General features: G+C 43.4%; 1 protein-coding gene across 1 annotated transcript; it reads left to right on the forward strand.

Annotated features, from left to right (window-relative positions):
* The first annotated feature begins 233 nt into the window (after window positions 1–233).
* On the forward strand, window positions 234–21,423 carry PRPS1 (phosphoribosyl pyrophosphate synthetase 1). The gene is made up of 7 exons (XM_038588013.1): window positions 234–522; window positions 11,230–11,413; window positions 12,586–12,684; window positions 13,763–13,887; window positions 16,774–16,947; window positions 19,242–19,401; window positions 20,308–21,423. Exons 1-7 carry the CDS (start codon window positions 401–403, stop codon window positions 20,398–20,400), a joined length of 957 nt encoding a protein of 318 aa, XP_038443941.1. The 5' UTR covers window positions 234–400; the 3' UTR covers window positions 20,401–21,423.
* Window positions 21,424–23,026: the final 1,603 nt, after the last annotated feature.

Here is a 23,026-nt window from a genome sequence, read left to right on the forward strand (position 1 = left end):
GCGTCACCAACATCCCTCCACCCACTATGAAGCGCGGTTCGCGTTGGCGCTCACCAGCCAGCGCTCTCCGGTGGCCTAGCTACGGAGGGAGGGGCTACGGCTTAGCCTCGCCCCTTTCATGGCCTCCAGCCAATACATAAGCCATCTGGAGGCCAGGCAAGCTACATCGAGAACCCGCCCCTCGCGCCCGCTTAGCTAATCAGGGCGGCGGGGTGTGGACTTCCCCGCTGACCCCGCCTTCCCGGCGCTGGGTAACTTAGAGCCGCACGCCAGGCGGGAATGTAAGATGGCGGAGTAGCCACGCGAAGCGGTTAGCACTGAGTCTCTTGGCCGACTTCAGGTTCCGTCTCAGCAGCAGCCGTGATCGCTGAGCAGAGAGTGCCTAGGGTAGGCACCCAAGATGCCGAATATTAAGATCTTCAGCGGCAGCTCCCACCAGGACTTATCCCAGAAAATTGCTGACCGCCTGGGCCTGGAGCTAGGCAAGGTGGTGACTAAGAAATTCAGCAATCAAGAGACCTGGTAAGGGCCAAGTTGGGACCCCGACCGGCCTCACCTGCCGGGGCGGCGGGGGCAGTGCTTGGACGACCAGGGGTAGGGGGATGGGGCCGCCGCGTGAGTTCTGAGGGACCGGGACTGGGGCGGGGGAAGGGGCAGCTTTTTTGGCTAGCGTGCCCCGCGGCTTGTTTCCGTTATTTTACCTCTCGCGGGAGGGTCACGTTCATTCTCACCGTGCCGTGGGGTGGAGTCAAAATGGAGCATGAGGCGAAGCTGCTGGGTTTGAGGGCAAGAGCTGGAGGACCCAAGGCGGGGATAGCGGCTGCCTAGAGCGACGGAAAGGGAAAGACGCTTAGCTTCAGCCAAGGGGACACGTGGCTTTGTCGCTTCACTGTTGAGCCATCCAGACGGGACTGGGTTCACTGTAGCTCTTGGACCAGCTTGCTTGGGAAAACCTTACAGCGTACTGAACCCTTGAACTCTCCTGGTGTTTCTCTTTGAGACTAAGGAGCTTTTCAATTCGAAATGGTGTCGATTGGGTTTCGTAGTGAGGAAAACTGACATTATGTACTTGAGGGCGCCAAAATTATTACTGAGGACTTCCCTCGCATTGGCAGGCGATTGGATTTTCACATCTTCAGAATCACATCTTTAGAAGTGGAGCCATACTGAAGTTAAATGCAGTTGCTCAGATAAAGTGATGCATTAGCTCAGCATCCTGATTGCCAGCATCATGCCGGCTGGAGCCATCCAGAATATTTTAGGGAACCTTAGTTCTGGAATCCTTGACCTTCCCCAGTGTAGCGAAATGCAGAGACCTATTTTTCAGGAGCAAAGTCTATCCTGAATTTGTCCACTTCTCTAACCCCTCATGGGAATTTAGGAATCAGCTTTTTTTTTTTTTTAATCCCTGAGTGTTAAGATAATGGTGGAAAGATAACGGAGTGAAAGACCGGAATTGCAGTGCATTGCAGCTAGAATTTTTTTCATTGCCTTGCTAATTAAACTTGCTCCCTCCCCCCACTTCCAACTTCCTCCTGCACCTTGGGGGCCATATTAAAGATAAACTTCCTTACCTGATCCTGCCACCTGAATGTAGAATTTTCTGGTTCTGATAGGCCTACTTCGTGTTTCCTTGCCCTGATGATCAAATCAGAACAGTGCCCACAATCTCACAGATGGCAGTCATCTGTTAAGGGGAAAGTTTACACCAAACCTAGTGACCAGTTAAATTAGTTAACGTTACTTTCAATATATTTTCCTAGATGCCTTTGTTTCCTTCTTTTTTCCCTATTTAAACTTATTACTGAAGTGTAACTACCCTATGCTTCCTAGACCTGCTGATAAAAGCATTCATCTGTAGTGGACAGCTCCCATCTGGGTACTTGACTATTGTGCCGCTGGTTGTGATACAAATGATAGTACAACGCTGACAAGGTCTGTAACCAGGCAATAGCTTAGAAGAGGCTGGCCAAGCAGTTGTCTTTACCTGTGACCACACTGTTATGACGCCATAATAATAATAATAAGACAATCCAGGACCAGACTTTGCAAGTGGCATTGTAGGTAGGGAACAAGAATGTTGTTCATTTAGGGAGGTTTTTTGACCCTTTTAGAGAACTGTGGTTACTATTATTTTTTAAAGATTTTATTTATTTTTTTGAGAGAGAGAGCACAAGCAGGGAGGGAGGGTAAGGGAGAAGCAGACTCCACTGCTGAACAGGGAGCCTGATGAGGGGCTCCATCCCAGGACCCCAATATCATGACCTGAGCCGAAGGCAGATGGTTAATTGACTGAGCCACCCAGGACTGTAGTATTAAATCCTTTCTTTGCACTTGTAGGAAAAACACGAAGACCTTATTTTTCTTTCTGTTAACCCTTCACCCTGTGCCTCATACAACACCCTAGAACCTGAAGGTATATTGGGAGATGGGGAGGGTGAGAACAATTTAGTGTTCTGACTGATCTGAATTCATCAGCAATCCCAATCTATGACAGAGATCAGGCTGGTTTCATTTTTAAACAGCCAGATAATAGCATGCTTGGAAATGCTAGTTAAGATTAAGCCCAACGTGGAAAATTGCTGACTGGTTTGGTTTCCCTGTTTCAGGCTTAATCATTAGCTTTTTGGTTCCTTACATGTTCTGAAATGAAATCTTCATTGAACATACTGCAATATGTTACCTATGGAACTTCCCCCCTCCCCATCTTCCCCGCCTTCACCTTTGGCTCTTTTGCACTGAAGAAATGGAAACTGCTGCCCTCTGTAACTCTTGGGCCCTAAAGGACATGGACAGAGCAGCTCAGTGGGTACTCTGGGTCATCAGGTGTAGAACTGCAGAGCCCAGCCTCAAATGAGATAGTTTTGCTATCTGTACAATTTGGCAGAATCTCAGGGGTTGGCGCTCTCTTGAGCAGCGTGGCTTTTCTCTGCCAGTCAAGATCATCCATTACTGTCCAGTTATTTAGGAAACATACATACATATATATTGTAGGTGGATGTATCTCACACACACACACAGAGACAGAGATAGATAAAAGGGATTAGAAGCTCATGCTCTGGAATCAGAGAACCTACCATTGAAATCTTTGCATTTCTTTGCCTCAGTAATCTCATCTGTAAAGTAATATCTATCCATGGAATTATTGTGAAGATGAAATGAGATAGGAGTAAAGTTTTTAGAATGATGTCCCAGCACAATAAATGCAGTGAATGTTGATAAAAGGTGGTGGTGATGGTATTGCAGAAAAATGTGGAAAATACATAAGAGGACAAGGGGAAAAAAGACACCTCAAATAATCCTACCACCCACGATCAGCTGTTCACGTTTTAATTTATTACCTTCCAGATGTTTGTGTTTATATACTTTTTCAAAAATGTAAGATGTTGGAATCCCTGGGTGGTGCAGCGGTTTGGCGCCTGCCTTTGGCCCAGGGCGCTATCCTGAAGACCCGGGATCAAATCCCACGTCGGGCTCCCGGTGCATGGAGCCTGCTTCTCCCTCTGCCTGTGTCTCTGCCTCTCTCTCTCTCTCTCTCTGTGTGACTATCATAAATAAATAAAAAATTTTAAAAAATGTAAGTTGTTGGGTCGCCTGGGTGGCTCAGTTGGTTAAGCACATGCCTTCAGCTCAGGTCATGATCTCAAGGTCCTGGGATCAAGCCCCACATGGGGCTCCCCCTCAGCAGGGAGTCTGCTTCTCCAGCATCCTCTCCCTCTGCCCTTAACTCCATTCCTGCTTCCTCTCAAATAAATAAGTAAAATCTTTTTTAAAAATGTAAGATGTTTGGGGCACCTGGGTGGCTCAATCAATTAAGTGTCCAACTCTTGGTTTTGGCTCAGGTCATGATCTCACGGTTATGTGATCAAGCCTTGTGTCAGGCTCTGTGGAGTCTGCTTCAGATACTCTCAAATAAATAAAATCTTTTTTAAAATATAAAATGTTGATAACTTTCATCACTTAGCAATATATTTTGAATAATTTCTTAATATTTAGTTTACATGGTTTTAAATAGCTGCATACAGTCTTATGGTTTTACCATAATTGTAGATAACCAAGTAAGTCCCTGCTGGTAGATATTTCCCATTTTTGACTAATGCTTTTTTTTTTAATATGAAAACCTTTGAACATAATAAATCTTTGTCCGTTTCTGATTTCCTTAGGACAAATCCCTAGAAGGGGAATCACTAGGTTAAGGGGACCATTACACCATTTTTTAGGCATTTGGTAACATGTTGGTAAATTGCTCTCTAGAAAAACTTGACCCAGTTTCTGCTCTCATCAGCAATAACAATACTAATAATAATTAATTAATGTATAGTGAGTGCCTAAGATGTGCTAGTTCCTATGCTAACTACTTTATCCACTAATCCCCCCAATACTGTTGAGAAGTTACTATCCTCATTTTATGGATGAAGGAACTAATATTCAGAGGTTAAATAATTTGCCCAACTCTGGGTATTACTGTTTAAATTTTTGCTGATACATTATCTCATCTGACTTTTAAGACTTCTTAATAGGGATGCCTGTGTGGCTCAGTCTATTAAGCACCTGCCTTCAGGCTCAGGTCATAATCCCAGGGTCCTGGGATGGAGTCCTGCGTCTGGCTCCCTGCTCAGTGGAAAGTATGCTTCTCCCTCCCTCTCTACCGTCCCCCCCACTTGTGCTCTCTGGCTCTCTGTCAAATAAATGAAAATCTTTAAAAAAATACGATAAAACTTTTGAATATACTAAAGTTTTTAATTTTTTGATTCTCATCAATAGTGATAAGTTCCTTTGTTTTATTTCATTACTCTGGATAGGCCAGGAGGGGAAAGACTAACTGGTTGCCTAGGATTTTCCTAAGAACCATATCCCCTGGTTAGTTAATCCCTTGCATTTTGCACATGCCAATGCCTCTATCTAAATTCTTGAAATTTTCTTAAGAATGCTACCTGCCTTCTAGATTTCACTTTATTTCTTTTTGTGTAGCCTTCCATGCTAGATGGATGCACTCAGGCCTGATGCTAAAGAAGAAAGGTAAAGAAGAAGCTACTTTTCTCACTGGATAGACAGCCATTCTGGCCTCGCTAGAAGATTGGGAGAAAGATTGGCCCAGAGCCACTTGGAAAGCACGCCATTAGCTAGAGGGAGAGAACATGGAGTATTACTCTTTAAATTGCTAAACCAGGTTTTTCCACCTGATAGATTACATTAAGAGCAAACAGGTTTTAGGCACAGCCATTCTACCACCAATCGCTGCCTAATTTATCATCTCTTTGACTTAGAGGCAACCATAAGAAAAAATCAGATTTTTTGAGGATTCCTTGAACTTTTTATTAACCAAGCTGAGTATAGTTTGCAGGCTTTTGGGGCTTTATGAAAGTCCATACACTATAACACTACTGGAGGGAAGGATTGATCTTCATTGGTGAGATCACAGTTATGCACAGTAAAACAAGGCAGTGTCCTAGTTTACTTGCACCACTTTATTTTGACTGATTGATTGATTTGAGAGTGAGAGCAGGCACACAGGAGTGTGTGAGTAGGGAGGTGGGCAGAGGGAGAGACTTCTTAAAGCAGACCCCCCCCCACTGAATATAGAGCAGGAATATGGAGCTCAGTTTCACAACCCATGAGATCATGACCTGAGCTGAAACCAAGAGTTGGACACTCAACTAAGTCACCTAGCTGCCCCTGCACCACTTTATTTTGAGTATAGTTTAATAAATAAAATTTTCAAGTTATTAGATACATGCCTGATCATAACACTTTCTATGCTTGAGGGTAAGATTTACACCTGAATTTTGCTTTGGGAAGTGACTGAACTGCTGGTTGACTTATCATCAGGTGATAAAATAACACAAAAATGTTACTAGTGATTGTGCTGGGTGCTGAGCTGGTGCTCTTGTAAAAAATTATTTTTCAAACTTCCTATGATATTAGAATATTTTTAAGAGCCATTTCTACTAAAGTATTATTGTATTTAGCAAATGATCCCTGATGTTCAGTTGGCTGTGATAATTTATTTATATTTATTTTAAAAATATATTTTATGTATTTATTTGAGAGAGAGAGCAAACAGGAGCAGGGGGATAGACAGAGGGAGAGAGAAAGGGAGAAACAGACTCTCAGTATTGAACAGGAGTCTGATGAGAGGCTCGATTCCAGACAGACCTGAGCTGAAGCAAATGCTTAACTGACTGAGCCACCCAGGCACCCCATAATTTAATTTTATAATACCTTATCTGCTTTCAAGAAAGGATTTGAAGTGTGTTTCATGCTAGTCACACATACCAAAGGTTCATTTAATAGATGCATCAGAAACCTTTTAGAACAAAGGACTATCATAATTGCGCCAAGAATTTGGCATAAAGTGATTACTGAAGTTCAGTGTTAATTGAACTGTATCCCTTGGCATCCTGGCAGCCAAAGGGATAAAGGCATATGCAGTGGATTATGTAGTTTCTGTTTCTATTTTCATAAAATTCTTTAGATCCCTCCGGGCACAAAATTCTAGGAATTTTATGAGTGGGATCCTTAAATAATGATATCTAGTAACATAAGGAACAATGTAAGCAATTTTGTGGGTATTTTTTAAAAGATTTATTTATTTATTCCAGAGAGATAGAGAGGGAGGGAGGGGGTGTGAGAGGGGGGACGGGTGGCAGAGGGAGAGGGAATCCCAAGCAGGCTCCCTGATGAGTGTGGAACCCAACATGGGGCTTGATCCCAGGACCCTGGAGCTGAAGTCAAGAGTCAGGTTTAGCCAACTTAACCACCCAGGTGCCTCTTGTGGGTATTTTTTATATTGACTCTGGTAGTTGAGGCATTTGTAAAGAGAGATAAGCCATCATGGTCTAAGGATGTTGTTTTCTGGTCTTACTTGAAAATAAGAAAGCTTTGAAATAGAGAATAAGCCCTTCTCTTAATGCCATCTTGGATCAGTTGTTAAACTGCTGTTCCCTAGCTCCTAATCAGACAACCTGGTTCTGGTTGAGTGAATGTCTGGACCACAGATATTATATTCTGTTTTCTTGACTGCAATCAGAGCCATAGGCCTCCCATCTCAGATGTAGAGGATACTGTTGACTTTATTGGAAGTCAGTGTGCCTGACTTTGGTTCTGCCCCTGGGAAATGGAGCTCTTAATCAAGGAAGTGATGAGGTATGGGGCTCACCCCATACCTCTGGGAGGGGTTAAAATTTTCCTAAGTTTTGAAGTCACTCTCAGGTATTTGAAGTACCTGGTCAACACTGGAACTGTGCACCGTAAAACATAGAAGGGGCCCTTACAGCTTGAATTTCTCAAAGGGTGGGCAACGTGAGTAGAGGAGATCTGAGAAGTCCCTTTAAACACCACCACCTCTTAACTTTAGCCTTCCACGATGAGCAACTTGCAGAACACGGTCTCCTCCAGGAGGTGTTACTTAGCCTTGTCCACTTGTGTTTTATGTATTTTATTTATCCCAGCATTTCCAAAAATATGATAGTTTTAACACAAGCGACGTGAAAATGGAGATACGTTTTTCCTCTTACTTAAAACTTTCTTGACAATAGACTGTGAATCTTATGCTTACGGCACATTTCAGTTCAGTTCCTCAGAAATGGTAGTCACATTGCAAGTGCTTGATAACCACACAAGTCCAGTGACTCCCAGATTGGGCAGTGCCATTCTAGAACCTACTTTTCAGAAAGCAAGGAAGTTACCCTCCCAGAAAACCCTCCCTAGCTTTCCCCCACCCACCCCCTGCCCGGCTTGTCCATTTGAATTTTGAAGAATGTCTTCAGAAAGCAGTTTCAGCATCGGCATAGTTAACGGCATAGTTGACGTTGCCAACAGAGTCCTGTTCCTTTTTAAGGCTGATCTTGGTGATTAATACATGTCTGTTCCGCCAAACCAGGATGCACAAAATTGCCATATTGTTCATTAGGCTGCCTTCATATCACAATTCCAGGATCCTGCCACAAATTTCTTCGTAGCTATCCTATTCTGGTGGGCCCAACAGGTTGTAGTTGTACCCAAAGCGAAATCTCTGCCAGCAGAGTATCTGTGAAAAGGGTATGAGCGGATTTAAGCAAAATCTTTTAGACAAACATGTTAGACTCACTCGCCTCCAGTGCGAAGTGAATTACTCTGAGTAACTCACTCAGAGTGAGTTAGAAGTGGATCACAGTGAATGATAGAAGCCAGTCTTTTCAGTCTTGTCAATAGCACGCCTGCAGGTTTCCATTCTGACTTGAGTGGATCTCAAGAGGCATCCTAATCCTGAGGAGGTATTAATTCCTTCACCCTTTGTGTCACAGCAGCTCTAGCTAGCTGGGGCTACAGGAGAGCAGGCCAGACCTGGCCCATGCTCTCAGGGAGCTTGCATTCTAAGAGAAGAGACACGTAGGTAAAAAGTAAGGTGATAACAAGTTATGAGAAGTGTTGGGAGGATAGTAACTGGGGAGGGTCACTTTATTATGGAACATTTCAAACAAAAGTAGAATAGTACCATTATACTATCAGTGTACCCATCACCCACCTAGTTCAGCAGTTAATCTTGTTTCATCTATTAATTCCCCCTTCCACACACACCCATGATTATTTTGAGACAAACCTAGATAAATTATATCATATCATCCATATATATTTCAGTAACCATGGTACCATTTTCTTGTCTAAAAAAAAATTAACAGCAGTCTCTCAATATAAAATATCCAGCCAGTGTTCAAATTTGCCTGTCTCATAAATGTGCTGGTTTTTTTTTTTTTTCAGTTTGCTTGAATTGGCATGCAAATGAGGCCCATACAGTGCAGTTGATTGGATTTTTAAGGATTTTTTTATTTATTCATTTGAGAGCGAGAGTGTGTGTGTGTGAGCTAGAGCAGGAGCAGAAGGGGGAGAGGGATGGGAGCAAGAGAAGCAGACTCCCCACTGAGCAGGAAGCCCAACATAGGACTTGATTCCAGGACCCTAGGATCACGGCCTGAGCTGAAGGCAGACACTCCACCACTGAGCCACCCAAGTGCACTGATTTTTTTTTTTTTTTTTTAAAGATTTTATTTATTTATTCATGATAGTCACAGAGAGAGAGAGAGAGGCAGAGACACAGGCAGAGGGAGAAGCAGGCTCCATGCACCGGGAGCCCGACGTGGGACTCGATCCCGGGTCTCCAGGATCGCGCCCTGGGCCAAAGGCAGGCGCCAAACCGCTGCGCCACCCAGGGATCCCTGATTTTTTTTTTTAAAGTCACTTTTAATCTTTTGGTCCTCAGGGAAGTCATTTGTTTAATTAAGATAGTCTGAGGAGACATTTTGACTAAAGACCTGAGAAATAAATGAGCTCATCAGAGGAAGAGCATTCCAGGTAGTGGGAAGTGCAAGGCAATGACATGAGGGGGGACAGATTCAGGGAAAGAAGAGGAAGACTGTGTGACCGATGCATAGTAAGCTAGGGAGAAAATATTTGGAGATGAGCTATTTCTCAAGTCAAAAGCAACCCAGAGTTTTCCACATTCCCTCACCGTATCACATAGTTTCTGAGAACATAATATAAATGAACTAGGCTCTTTGACTTAATACAGAAATGCTGTTGTTTCTAGTCAGCGCTTTCATGACCTCTACTTTCATGGAGGGCTGCAGTAACAGTTTACCCAAGTATACACAAAGTCTAGTAACGCCCTGTTCATTTAAAATCAAATCTCAAGACAATTGTAGATTCACCTGGAATTTTACGAAACGATACTGAGAAATCCTGTGTATGCATTTCCCAGTTTTTCCCGAAGCTCCCAGCCAGAGTTCTTCCAAACTATAGTTTTCTTGTAAAACTGGAGTGTAATGCAAGAGGCAGGATATGGAACTTGATGCAGTCAAGATACAAAACCATCTTGTCACCACAAGGCTCCTTCCTGTTGTAACCACACCTGCACCATTTCTCCCTCTGTGTAGTTTTCTCATGCTGCCTTTGTCTGGTTCAGGTGTCTCGTGAATACTGGCCTTGTAAAAACGTAAAATGCCTTGGAAAAGTATTCCCCCCTCTGTATTTTTACCATTTGCTCTTCATTTTTTTTGCTTTACTATATAAACGAACCCCGTTATTTTAAAAATTAACTGTTATTTGGATTGGAAAGGAATAAATGTTAATTAACAACTGTATCAGCTGTTTCTGGTAATGGAATTACCTCTTGTTCAACTTTTTCTCTTGATCAGTGGGAGTTACCAATTATTCTGACCTACTCCTGATGAATGCGCACTATGTACTGTACACACACACACCCACAAATACCCCCACCTCACCTATGGGATTAATTGGGGAAATGGTGTTGCTTTGAGGTATCACAGAGGTTATGATTTTTAATCATAAGTTATTCTTGGTAAGGATCCAAGCATGGATATTAAAATTTTCATTTTATGGTAAAGTATAGCCCTACTCCATAATTAAATTCCTGTGGAATATTTTTTTAAACAAGACTTACTAATTCGATAGAATATAGTTAGCATAAAATGGAGGACCACATCTGTTTTATTCTGCATGTGTCTCTGGCACTTAGAAGTGACTGACATATGAACATTGACTATTTATTGAGTGAAGTGCCGATATGGTAGATGTGATACTGGCTTCCGTAGAAGGCATCATTATAGAACAGTAGTGATTCATTCCTTACGTGATCCTTCTGCTTTTGTTATATGTGGATTTTGACAGTCCCAGATTCTGTATCAAATTTGCATTTACATGTTCTATTCCTATATGAAATGAGATACAGGCAGCTCACTGAAATTATGTCCAATTACTTGTAAGTACTTTAGCCAATCTTCTTCATGCCATATCACATGTAAAAGTAGATAATATTGACATGCCTGGGTGGCTCAGTGGTTGAGCTTCTACCTTTGGCTCAGGGCATGATCCCCGGGGTCCTGGGATCGAGTCCTGCATCAGGCTCACTGCAGAAAGCCTGGTTCTCCGTCTGCCTATGCCTCTGCCTCTCTCTGTGTTGCTCATGAATAAATGAATAAAATCTTTAAAAAAGAAAAAGTAGGTAATATTTGAACTAAGGCAGTAAAACTGCTTCTGGTACTGGGGCTTCTCCAGGGGATCACCCAAAGTCTGAAGGGATCAGTGTCCACATGACCCCCACTGTGCTATAATCCATGAGCAGCATAGTAGTAGGGAAGCTATACTTTCTAGACCTCACTGTCTGTAGAAGTGTAGTATAGTGCCTTAAAATCTCTTATTTGTTTTTTTGCTTTCCTTCCTTTCTTGTTGTAGCGTGGAGATTGGAGAAAGCGTACGTGGAGAGGATGTCTACATTGTTCAGAGTGGTTGTGGCGAAATCAATGACAATCTAATGGAGCTTTTGATCATGATTAATGCCTGCAAGATTGCTTCAGCCAGCCGGGTTACCGCAGTCATCCCATGCTTCCCTTATGCCCGGCAGGATAAGAAGGATAAGGTGAGCGCAGAATCTCCTTTTTAAAAAAACTTAAAAAATCAGGAGAAGCACTTGCCCAAAGTCACACACACACACACACACACACACACACACACACACACAAACACACACACAAATCCTTAATCCTCAGACGCATATTTAGAGGGTATTATTTTTTTTATTGCATTCTCATAGGTATTACCCAGTGTTCAAAAACAATCGCTATGTGGTTGGTTTATATAAACCAACACATTGGTAGTTTGTATTTGTTCCAGTCATATGTATGTGACTTTCATTTAGCTCACTATGACTTTTTAATTGTGACAGTAGGACTAAACACCAGCTACTGTGGAAAAGATTTTTTAAGCTATGGTAGATCTCCTGGGACCCTCTTGGGGTTTCAGCTATGACCTCTTCTGTAAAACTTAAAGTTGGTTACATGAATGCTTGGTCTCATTATACACATACACATCTCACCTCATTCATCTGGTATATTAGAGGTTAAGGTATATACATAAAACTTTGCCAGGACTATTATAATAATCAGTGCCCAAAGTTTCCTTACAATGTCTGGGAGAAGGCCAGATATTTTTATTCTGAGAGATTGTAGTGCTCCTACAGAGTATAAAGAGCATGGGCTTTGCTATTTTATATTGCAGCCAGCATATTTACCTGTTATTTAAGGAAGCTGAAGTTGCTGGAAGGTTGACCTCCAGATGAGTGGATGAGTGGTACTAATTTACAAAATAAACTATAATTTCTATTCTGTGCTAGAGCTTTAAATTTTGACCTGTTACATGTCATACAGGTTTGAGTATGTATGTATTAAAAGAGATTTTTAAAATTCTTGTGAAAAAGATTTTTTTTAAGTCTACCTAGTTTAAATAATTGATCATTGGAACACTTGATAGGCTGAAAATGTTTACATTAAGTTAAGAAAACAAAAGGTGGGAAGGTAGTTTTCTTTTTTGAAAAACATCCTGATTTGAAAAAGTGATATTGCACTTAATATTTGTGCTAGATTGTGATTTACTCGTAAAGCCAATGGCCATGGCACCTTGTATGAATTTCCTTGTAGTGCAGTACCTTAAACATAGTAAGTGCACAATAAAGAAATGCTTCTTGACCAAATGGATTGTGTCTCAAAATGGCTTTTTGGTTTTGTTGTTCTTTTCTCCCTCCCCCCCATTTAGAGCCGGGCTCCAATCTCAGCCAAGCTTGTGGCAAATATGCTCTCTGTGGCAGGCGCGGATCATATTATCACCATGGACCTGCATGCTTCTCAGATTCAGGTATCTGGAAGCTAAATATTTGACATTAGAAAGGGACGGGGGAGGAATAATAATGATAATGCTAGAGACTGCAGAGAAGCAAACACATGCCCAAATACAGCTCAAAGTAACTAGACATTGACATCACTGTAAGCATCCTTACCTGAAGCATTGTTCCTGGTCCTAGTTGCTTTGGGGTAGTTGGATAAGGGAGGTAGTCTGGAATTCTGAGAAGAGCAGAGGCTTTGGTTTCAAACTGAGGTTGAATCCTGGCTCTGACACTTGGCAGCTTTATAACCTTGGGCAAGTTATTTAACTTCTTTGAATACATGCCGCATTGTTAACTGTGAGTATGAAATTGATGGTAGAATGCATGGCCCAGGATGGGTGTTTAGTAAATAGGAACTGTTAATGGTCATCATCAAATTGAGAACCACAGCTATCAGCATACTTTCTAGCATAAACATAGAATAAAGGGAGCAGAATACTACCTTATATTTTGTACTGCTTAAAGGGACTTTCAGATCACTGTTGGAGGCTTGCAGCAATCCAATGAGGTACATGGGGTAGGTGATTCTACCCATTCTGTAGAAGAGAAACAGATCTGTTGAGAAGCACCACTAATCTTATAGCACCTAGTATTGGAACACAGATCTCCTGATTTCTCTTTACTCTGTGTGGCCATTTATAATAGATATATTCCACTAAGCTTGTGTATCAAAGCATCTCTAACTGGGTTAGCTAACAAGCCAGCCCAACATTTGGTGGCGTAAGGCAGTAAGTATGACCTCACAAGTCTGCATGTTGGGCCGTTCTGGTATGGGCTGAATGGGCCGATCTTTCCAAGGGCTCACTTTCACGTTCCTATGAACAGCCATGGGTTAGCTGAGGGCAGGCTGCTTCCCTGTCGGCTGGCCTCTTGTGCAGCCCAGGCCTGAGGAGCCCATTCTAGTCTGCTACACTGGGCATGACTTCTAATCTGTTGGAATGCTAACAGGAAGGTATTCTTTGGGCAAGTTAGTAACCTCTTTGTATCAGCAGTCATTTGTAAATGGAAGTGCAGAAAACAAAGCAAAAGTGACTCAGCTTCTTTCTTCAGGGCTTTTTTGATATCCCAGTGGACAATTTGTATGCAGAGCCAGCTGTCCTGAAGTGGATAAGGGAGAACATCTCTGAGTGGAGGAACTGTACTATTGTCTCACCCGATGCTGGTGGAGCTAAGAGGTATGGCCAGAATGCTTATTATTCTCAAAGTACTACGGAAATCTTTCAGACAGTTACATCAGAAAGTAATATTTTTCTAGCTAGTGACAGTTATTTTAAGTATGGTTGACCCTTGAACAACATGAGGGTTAGGGGTATCAACCCCCGCCACCTATGTGGTCAAAAATCCACATTAACTTTTGACCACCCCAAAACTTTAACTACTGGGGGCCAACTCTTAACTGGAAGTATTCCCAGTAACATAAACAGTCAGTTACCTATCCTGTATTTTATGTGTTTTACATACCATATTACAAGAAAGCAGGCTGGGGAAAAGAAAATGTCACTGAGAAGATACATTTACAGTACTGTACTTCAAGAAAAATCTGCTCATAAAGTGGACCTGCACAGTCCAAACCCATGTTTTTCAAGGGTCTGCTGTACTTCAGAATGGGTGTGGCTGGGACATGAGCCAGATGTAGTTTTATTAACCCTCTTACTGGCCTGCATCACTGCCTGAAAGACAGGACAGCACTAAGTGGGGTGGAGGGCTTAAATAGTTACAGTATCATAGAGCTTGACTGAAACCTGTGAGTAGCCTGGCACCACAGAGCTAGCTAGCCACACTGTACAACTCTCAGGAATGGTGGGAAATTTGGATTTCTAATGAATGGGACCCACTTTCCAACCATGTGCTGCTATTAGTGGATGAGTAGGCTTTTAGACTCATGATGCTCGTTGGTTAGACCATCTTCATTCTGGCATTAAGATATTAAGCAGGGAAGGAAAATAAAGTGGAGGGACTTTATTTTAAACCAAGACCATAACATTTTATAAACAAGCTAATGGCCAAGGATGGCCAATGTCAGTGCTCTGCAGCTCACGTGGCGCACACTAAGAGCTCTCAATTTCCTTAGAGTATCCCTTGTTAGTAATGCATTCAAAAGGATGACATACGTTCTTGTTGCAGAAATAGAATGAAGAAGCTACAAAATACAGATGACTAGGAAAAGCTCATTCAGATCTTTCTAAAGGCCATTCAAATTTTCAGTGACTGTTTCTCAGCAGCCTCATTATTTCAGTAACTTCAACAGAACTCTTAAGCTGAGAATTTGGAGTTCATTATCCAGCTAGACAGGGCTTTTGTGAGTCTCACATAATCACTAGTCATCATCCGTGAAGCAACAGAGCCCAAAAACCATCCCCCTAATGGTAGTGGTCAGACTCAACTTGTTGGGCATTACTTTCCCACCTTGCCACAAGACTTAGGGGAATAGTCGTGTTTGAAATAATCCAGCAGGATTTCCTCCCCAAAGTTGGGTACAGGAAAACTGCCTTCAGTAGACAACATATTGCTGCCATACTATTTTGTCTTTGTGTGAATAATTTTCTTGTCGTGGTGGAGTATTTTCAGAGTGAGTGGCTATCACTTGCTATCACTTGCATCTTGGCAGGGTTTTTGGCATAGGTGGAGATCCTGTGTGATGGTGACATGCACAGAGTTCTCCTCACAGGAGCATAGGGAGTAACTTGGCCCAGACCTGCTTTGTCTGTATTAAGGTTGTTGGCCATTGAGTCTGGATGATCTGGGATGCTTGAGCTCATTTGATTATGCATTTGTCTTGGATAACTAAATGTTCCAAGCAGATTGGTTATTCTTGATGCCCACTGCCCTCACAGTAGTAATGGAGAGCACAGGGTGTGGTTCATTTAGGTCAGGGTACATATGCTGTCCAGGTTGTGGTTCAGATCTTATGTTTTCTATGACATGGTCATGGGTTCTCCTCTACCCAGCACAGACTCCATTATGTGACCATAGTCGCAGCAGAAACCAGACATAATGCTCTGGTTGGGTCAGTGCTGCATTAAAAAGCAAGACCCAGGGGTGCCTGGGTGGCTCAGTCGGTTAAGCACCTGCCTCCAGCTCAAGTCATGATCTCAGGGTCCTTGAATGGAGGAGGATTGAGCCCCTCAATGTGCTCCCTGCTCAGCAGGGATGTCTGCTTCTCCTTCTCCCTTTGCCCCTGCCCCTACTCATGTGTGTGTACCCTCTCTCAAATAAATAATCCTTAAAAAAGAAAAAACCCAGAACATAGGCTTCACTCATGGTGAGGATGGCACAGTGAAGCATGGGCCTACATGTCACTGGGGCAGCACGCTGTCATTCACACCTAGTCAATTTCTGTTTGAGTGAATTATATGGTACTTTGTCATCAGAGCTCCATCGTCTGTCTCACCTTCTAGTTTGGTTCATATTGTTTTGTAATAGAAAAATAAGACTGATGCTTTGATTTGGAGATGACTTAGGGCTGTATAGCATGATGTCCAGTTTTCTCAGCTAATTAGTATAACTTTCTTTGTAGCACTCCTAAAAGAAACTTCCAGGCTTGGTGTCCAGGTACAGTTGACAATAACAGTTGGTGGATCACTGAGGGGAGTATGGTGAGAGCATAGGCACTGGACCAGGCTGGCTCCTCTCACAACATCTGCATGCCAAATTGGGACAATCTGTACACTCCCAGCCTTCGTTAATAAAGCTTTTTCTCTTTCCCCTTCTGCTGCCAATCTATTAAATGAACGTGCCTGAGCATCATCCTGCTTCTGGGACTGGTGAGGCATCTGGCTCTCCCCTCACTGTAAACCAGAATTAATTATAATCCATGTCTGACTAATATGCTTATAAACTGCTCTCAGGATATGGAGGCATTCATCTATAAAACCCACTTGGTGCCGTTGGCCTTTGAGAAGTCAATCAATTAGAGCTGTTTTCTTCCAGCCCTGGGAACAGTTTGGTTTCAAGGAGTATACTCCCCTGGAAAAGGAGCCCATTGTTTAGTCCCAGGCTTTCGTCTTTAGGAGCCCCACAGCCATGGGCACAGATGTAACTGCGACCACCCTGTTTTGCAGAGTGACCTCCATCGCAGACCGGTTGAACGTGGACTTTGCTCTGATTCACAAAGAACGGAAGAAGGCCAACGAAGTAGACCGCATGGTGCTGGTGGGAGACGTGAAGGATCGAGTGGCCATCCTGGTGGATGACATGGCTGATACCTGTGGCACAATCTGCCATGCGGCCGACAAGTGAGTGTGGGAAGGTGGGGTGAGTGGTTAGAAGGGAAAAACTAGCCACTTTCTCCATTCCCTAAGCCTGCTGATTGCTCCTCAGAAGTGAACCGAGGGGGATGGTAACTACCTTTGGGAGTTAGTACCGTAGGCTTGAATTGCAGTATGCATAAATTGATGAATATTTTACTTTGACCCCCCAGATTTCCTTAGTTTTATTGTGCTAAACTGTATAAAGATTTTATTTATTTATTTGTGAGAGACACAGAGAGAGAGAGGCAGAGACATAGGCAGAGGGAGAAGCAGGCTCCTTTCAAGGAGCCTGATGTAGGACTTGATCCCAGGACCCCGGGATCACAACCTGATCCAAAGGCAGACGCTCAACCACTGAGCCACCCAAGTACCCTGATAGTTTTTAAAAACAAATTAAAGTAGGCACCTGGGTGGCTCAGTCATTTAAGTGTCTGGCTTGGCTCAGATCATGATCCCAGGGTCCTGGGATCGAGTCCTACATTGAGCTCCCTGCTCAGCAGAGAGTCTGCTTCTCCCTTTACCCCTCTCCCTGCTCGTGTTCTCTCTCAAACACCCTCAAATAAATAAATAAAATCTTAAAAAAAACAAAGTAGAAATTTATGGGCCTGAAAAGATAGGAGTTGGCCCTTAATGCAGATTTGAATTGTGTGAGTCCACTTACATGCATTTTTTTTTATTAATCTAGTGAGGAACTGTAAGTATATTTTCTCTTCCTTATGGTTTTCTTAATAGCAGTATCTTTTTTCTAGCTTACTGTATTATAAAATACAGCATATACTATAACACACAAAGTATATGTCCATGGACCATTTATGTTATCAGTAAGGCTTCTGGCCAACAGGAGGCTATCAGTAGTTAAGTTTTGGGGGAGTCAAAAGTTATGCTCAGATTTTTCAGCTGTGTGGGGGGGGTGGTAAGTGCCTCTAACCCCCTGTGTTGTTGCAGGGTCCACCGTATTCTTCTATTTATATTTCACCTAAGCCAGAAACCCTGGCCTTACCTCTTGACTGTCCATTTTAGCTGCTACCACCTTTGTTCATATTATTTCTCATCCCTTGCCTGCACAGTTCTAAACTTCCTTCACTCTGTTCTCTCTGCTGCTAGTCACCAATCTCTTACCTCCCTAGTCCATCTCTCTCTCATTGCCTCCCCACTTGCTTATCTGTCCAAAACTAAGGCTAGAGCCCATCACTCCTCTCCTTGAAAACCTTAACTGGCTCCCTATTGCTTATAATCCACACCACTGTGGAGAGCCTTGTTTCTTATCATTTTTCCTTAACCTCAGGGTGTCTGTGCCATGCACGGGGCCTGGCAGATAATAGAGGCTAAGAAAATATTTATGTGCTGAGCGATTCCTGACTGGGATCCTGGAGTATACATTTATAAAATTCATCTCATCCTTGTATGATTAAGGTAATGCGAATTGCTATAATAGATCAACTCCCTGAATGTCAGTTGATTAACATGATAGTTTCTTATTCATGACTTAGGTATCCCTCTTTTGGTTTTGTGGTGGTGGTGCATCTTTAACATAAAGCTTCCAGTATTACCTTGGAAGACATTTCTAGTTTGGCCAGCCAGAAAGGAAAAAAAGCCATGGGGAATCACCCATGGAAGATTCTTCTAAGCCCAGCCAGTGGTATACATTACATCTGCCCACATTCTGAGAGCTAGAATTAAGTCACATGGCCACTCCTAACTTTGCAAGAGAGGCTGGGAAATGTAGTCCACCTGTGTGCCTGGGGAGGCGGGGTGGAAGGTGATGGATTTTGTTGAGCATAGTAGTCTTTGCCAGTCTTTTACAACGCTAATCGAACTTAGGTAAGTTCTCAGTCCCATTTCTCTTTGCTGTGAACTAAATTGTGTCTTCCCCTAAAGTTCATACATTGAAGTCCTAACCCTCCAGTATGATATTTGGAGATGGAGCCTTTGTGGGGAGGTAACTAGGGTTAGATGAGATCATGAGGTGGGGACCCTCATCGTGGGAATACTGCCCTTGTAAGAAGAGATACCTAAGAGCCCGGTCCCCCCACATATGTACATACAGAAGTCATGTGAGCACACAGTGCGATGGCAGCTGCCAACAAGCCAAGAGAAGAGGCCTCAAGATGATAGCTACCTTGTCACCACCTTGATCTCTGGGTTCCCAGCCTCCAGAAGTGAAAGATAAAGCTCTTGTTTTTAAGGCACTCAGGCTGACTAATGTACTCCTCCCCGCTAACTCAGGTCCTCTAGTGATAAGTGAGAATAATGCAGAGCAACTCTGCTTTTTTCTCTAGACTTCTCTCAGCTGGAGCCACCAGAGTTTATGCTATCTTGACTCATGGAATCTTTTCTGGCCCGGCCATCTCTCGCATTAACAACGCATGCTTTGAAGCAGTCGTAGTCACCAATACCATACCTCAGGAGGATAAGATGAAGCATTGCTCCAAAATACAGGTAAGGATGAGATTCTTGCAAAATAGGACTCTGCTACGTATTTAAGGAGGTGGTTGTCTATGTCGAATTAGGTGTCTGGATGCTGAAGATTTCCTCCTTTGCTCTTAAGGGTCCATCATCAGGAACTGTGACCCAAGAATTAAAAAAATACATATCACATGTAAAAATTCAGATTGCTAGGCGAATCTCTGGAGGACAGAGCATTAGGACTCGACATTTCAGCAGACTCTCTCAGTGATTGTGCCACACACTCAAATTTGCAAGTCCATGCTTTACAGTGTGTGTCACTCTTAACTGTTGGCCCCTGTAGACACAGGGAAACCTTTAAAGTGGTGGTACACGCCTTAGAATGTCACATGCTCTAGAAACAGCTGAAGTTAATTACCTAGGGTTCCTGTTAAAATCCATATTCCTCTGCTCCATCTGGGACTGACAAAACCAAGAGGTCCTGGGACCACTCCTTTAATTCCCCCAAGTAATTAGACACTAAAGTTCAAGGTGTTATTGCACTAAAAGGACAAGGCATCACTTAATTAAAAATGTGTTCGGTAATCCCTTAGCTTTCTGAGATTAATATGTGGAATCGGAACATTTTTTAAGGATTTTTTATCCCCATCTTAAGTATTCTTTTTATTTCACTGCTGAGAATGCATATGTGTCAGCTCACCGCTATCTTGGTGAGTCTGAGTCAAAAGTTTCCCTCCCTTAGCACTTGGATCATTTTTTAAGTGGTCATGTTAAAAATAATCTGCAGACTATAGCTGGGTGCACGACTCACGAGGGGGTGCAGCCCCAGGGCAGCAGTTTTAAGGGGAAGGCCCCTCGTTGAGCTGCTCATCAGTGTCTGCAATGGGTCCATCATCTGTCTGTGTGCTGCTAACCTAATGCCCTTCTTGGCTCTTATAGGTGATCGATATCTCCATGATCCTGGCAGAAGCCATCAGGAGAACTCACAATGGGGAATCAGTTTCCTACCTGTTCAGCCACGTCCCTTTATAATAGAGTAACTGCTGAGGCTTTTTACAAATAAAGTGAACCCCACCCCTTTGTTTTCCCCCTTGGTATTTGAGGACAGATTCAGCAGAAGGCCCGGCTTGCTCTGGTGAAGCTTTCTACACCCCTCATCAGGGTATATTAGTATTTCTCCTAAATTTAGAGAAAGATTGAGATTAACTGCTGAGATTTCCCCGCCTGCACCTACCTTGTCTCATTCTGGCTTGATGCTGTGAGGCTTGAGGCTTTAACTACCACTGAGCCCACAGCAAGATTTCAGGCTTTGGAAGGTGTTGTATAGGGGTGTTTGAATGTTCCCCTGGGGAGGGGAGAGCACAGACTACTTTGCATGTGAATACTTCAGGGTTTCCTTGGTTCAGAACTACTGACAACAAAGCCCCACCCCCTTTCTCCCTTTCCCCCCAACCTGTGACAAGTTCTCAAAAGCCTGCAAAGTGACCGCAAGAACCCTAGGCAGCCCCAGCTCAGGCTGCTCAGTCCTGTAAATATGGAGCCAGTGGGCAACTTACAGTGTGAGCAGATCTCTGGAGTGGGGGTGGGGCGTGCCTGGGGGTAGGCAGCACACAGGGCAGTGAATGCTTCTTGAGAGGAAAAAGCCTGATCCTTCATCCCCTCCAGCTTGGGGACTGTGTTGCCTGGATTTTCCTTTGTACCTGTTCTTTCCATTTGGCTTGACCTTCAGCCGTCTTGCCCTTCCCCTGGTCAGATGTCCTCTGGGGCACAAATGTTCCTCATACCACAGTCTTCTGGAAAGCAAACTCAGCTTCCTGCTCCATAATCTCTCACATTGACACGAGATTATTTTTTGCCATAGCATAATCTTCCTTAGCCCACTACCGCTGTGGTCATAGGTTTTAGGTGGGGTTGTAGTGCCTTTTGATTAATTTAAATATTTCATCTTTCTGCCATCTATTTGGCCTCTCCAATGACCCGAGATTTCTGTTAAAAAGACTGATGTTACTGTCTCTTGTAGAGGAAACTAATAAAGTGTCTGTGTGTGATTGTGAAGTCTGCATCATATCTGTACTGGTCTTCCTGCTTAAAGGTTTGGTCTGGGTGTCCTGCTGCCCAGTGATAGCTCTTCTGTGTTTCCAAACTGTTGGCTGCATTGAGAGAAGACCTTGGCAGCAGTTCTATTCAACTGTAAGATCTTAAGATGTTGGGTTTACCGAGAACTAGGTATGGCGTGATTCTGCACATTGTACCTGAGTTACAGTGCATATAAGGCCTTCTGGATCTCTGGTCCTCATCCTTGGGGCTAGAAATTCAGTGCTTTCTTAGAGGAAGAGCATAGTTTCTATAATTAATCCATTTGGAACCAATTTCGCCAAATGCAAAATTTCCCTCTATCAGTAGATGAGTAAATGCCACGTGTGGCATTTAATTTCAGGCCTTCTAGTTAAAAACCGGGGAAGATAAATGTGTACAGTTGAGGAATGAATTATAATGCATTCCAAAATGTTAGGTGAGTTTTCTGTTACCTCATCAAATAAGGGCATTCTTTTGCTTCTGGAGAAAGCCACATGTTTCTGGAGCTTGGTGCAGAGTGCTCCTTTATCTTCAAAGCCTAGTTCTGCTTTTATCTGCTTCCGGTTGTGCTTTATGTTGAATATTGGGATATCAACTTTACAATCAGTGTTTTGAAAAAGTGATTCCAAAAGGACTGAGGTGAGCTCTGAAGTCTGTGCTCCCGACATGCCAGCCCTCTTTCACCTCATCAAGCCTTTGCTCTGGGAGCCCCTGATACAGAGCATCAGTTCCCTAACCTACCGATCCTGCAATTTCTCAAAATATTAGATCAATTGGCCAGGGCTTGCTGTGTCCCAATATTTTGACTCTACCATGGGCCTCCTTGGGTAATTCAGTTCCTAGGTTGAGGTTTTAAGGTCATTCAGAAAAGACCCTCAGTCCCCAACTTTGGCCCCTCTGCCTGGGGGGCTGGGGAGGGGGGTCTGTATTCAGTTCCCTGTGACACTCCAGCAAAGTGCCATAAGCACCCCAAGGCCATTTCTGGTTTTTTCCTCTAGTGGGAGAGCTCCATGCGTCCTGGATGGCACCAAGGTCTAACAGGCCTGCTTCTGAGCAAAAGGCACCCCCAGCTCCCTCACCTTCCACCCTCAGAGCCAGGGGAGGGGAGATTCCTTGGAAGAATGCTAACCCCACAGAGTCCCCAAGCTAGTACCCTTATAAAAAGATTCATCTCAGGGGATCCCTGGGTGGCGCAGCGGTTTGGCGCCTGTCTTTGGCCCAGGGCGCGATCCTGGAGACCCCGGATCGAATCCCACGTCGGGCTCCCGGTGCATGGAGCCTGCTCCTCCCTCTGCCTGTGTCTCTGCCTCTCTCTCTCTGTGTGTGTGACTATCATAAATAAATAAAAAAAAAATTAAAAAAAAAAGATTCATCTCAAACGGGGCTGCTAGTCTCCCTGCCATATTTGGAATAGAAGCGTTTTCTGCTAGAGAGCTTATTCAATTTGCTGTTCGTAGCATGTAGCCCTTGACCTGAGGGCTATTCAGATCATAGAAATAGCCCAAAGTTTTGTTTTGTTTTTTTTAGAAAAAAGGAGGCGAACCTGTCCCTCCTAGTAATTGTGCCCCCTGCCATATCTTAC

Source organism: Canis lupus, chromosome X (genome assembly GCF_011100685.1).
Source record: "Canis lupus familiaris isolate Mischka breed German Shepherd chromosome X, alternate assembly UU_Cfam_GSD_1.0, whole genome shotgun sequence".
Classification (NCBI taxonomy): Eukaryota; Metazoa; Chordata; class Mammalia; order Carnivora; family Canidae; genus Canis; species Canis lupus.

Bases quoted from the DNA above. Each gene is read 5' to 3' on its own strand.
- PRPS1 (XM_038588013.1), top strand. From the start codon at position 401: ATGCCGAATATTAAGATCTTCAGCGGCAGCTCCCACCAGGACTTATCC. The intron at 12,685-13,762 runs GTATCTGGAAGC...TTCTTTCTTCAG, and splicing joins TGCATGCTTCTCAGATTCAG to GGCTTTTTTGATATCCCAGT. The intron at 16,948-19,241 runs GTGAGTGTGGGA...TTTTTTCTCTAG, and splicing joins ATCTGCCATGCGGCCGACAA to ACTTCTCTCAGCTGGAGCCA.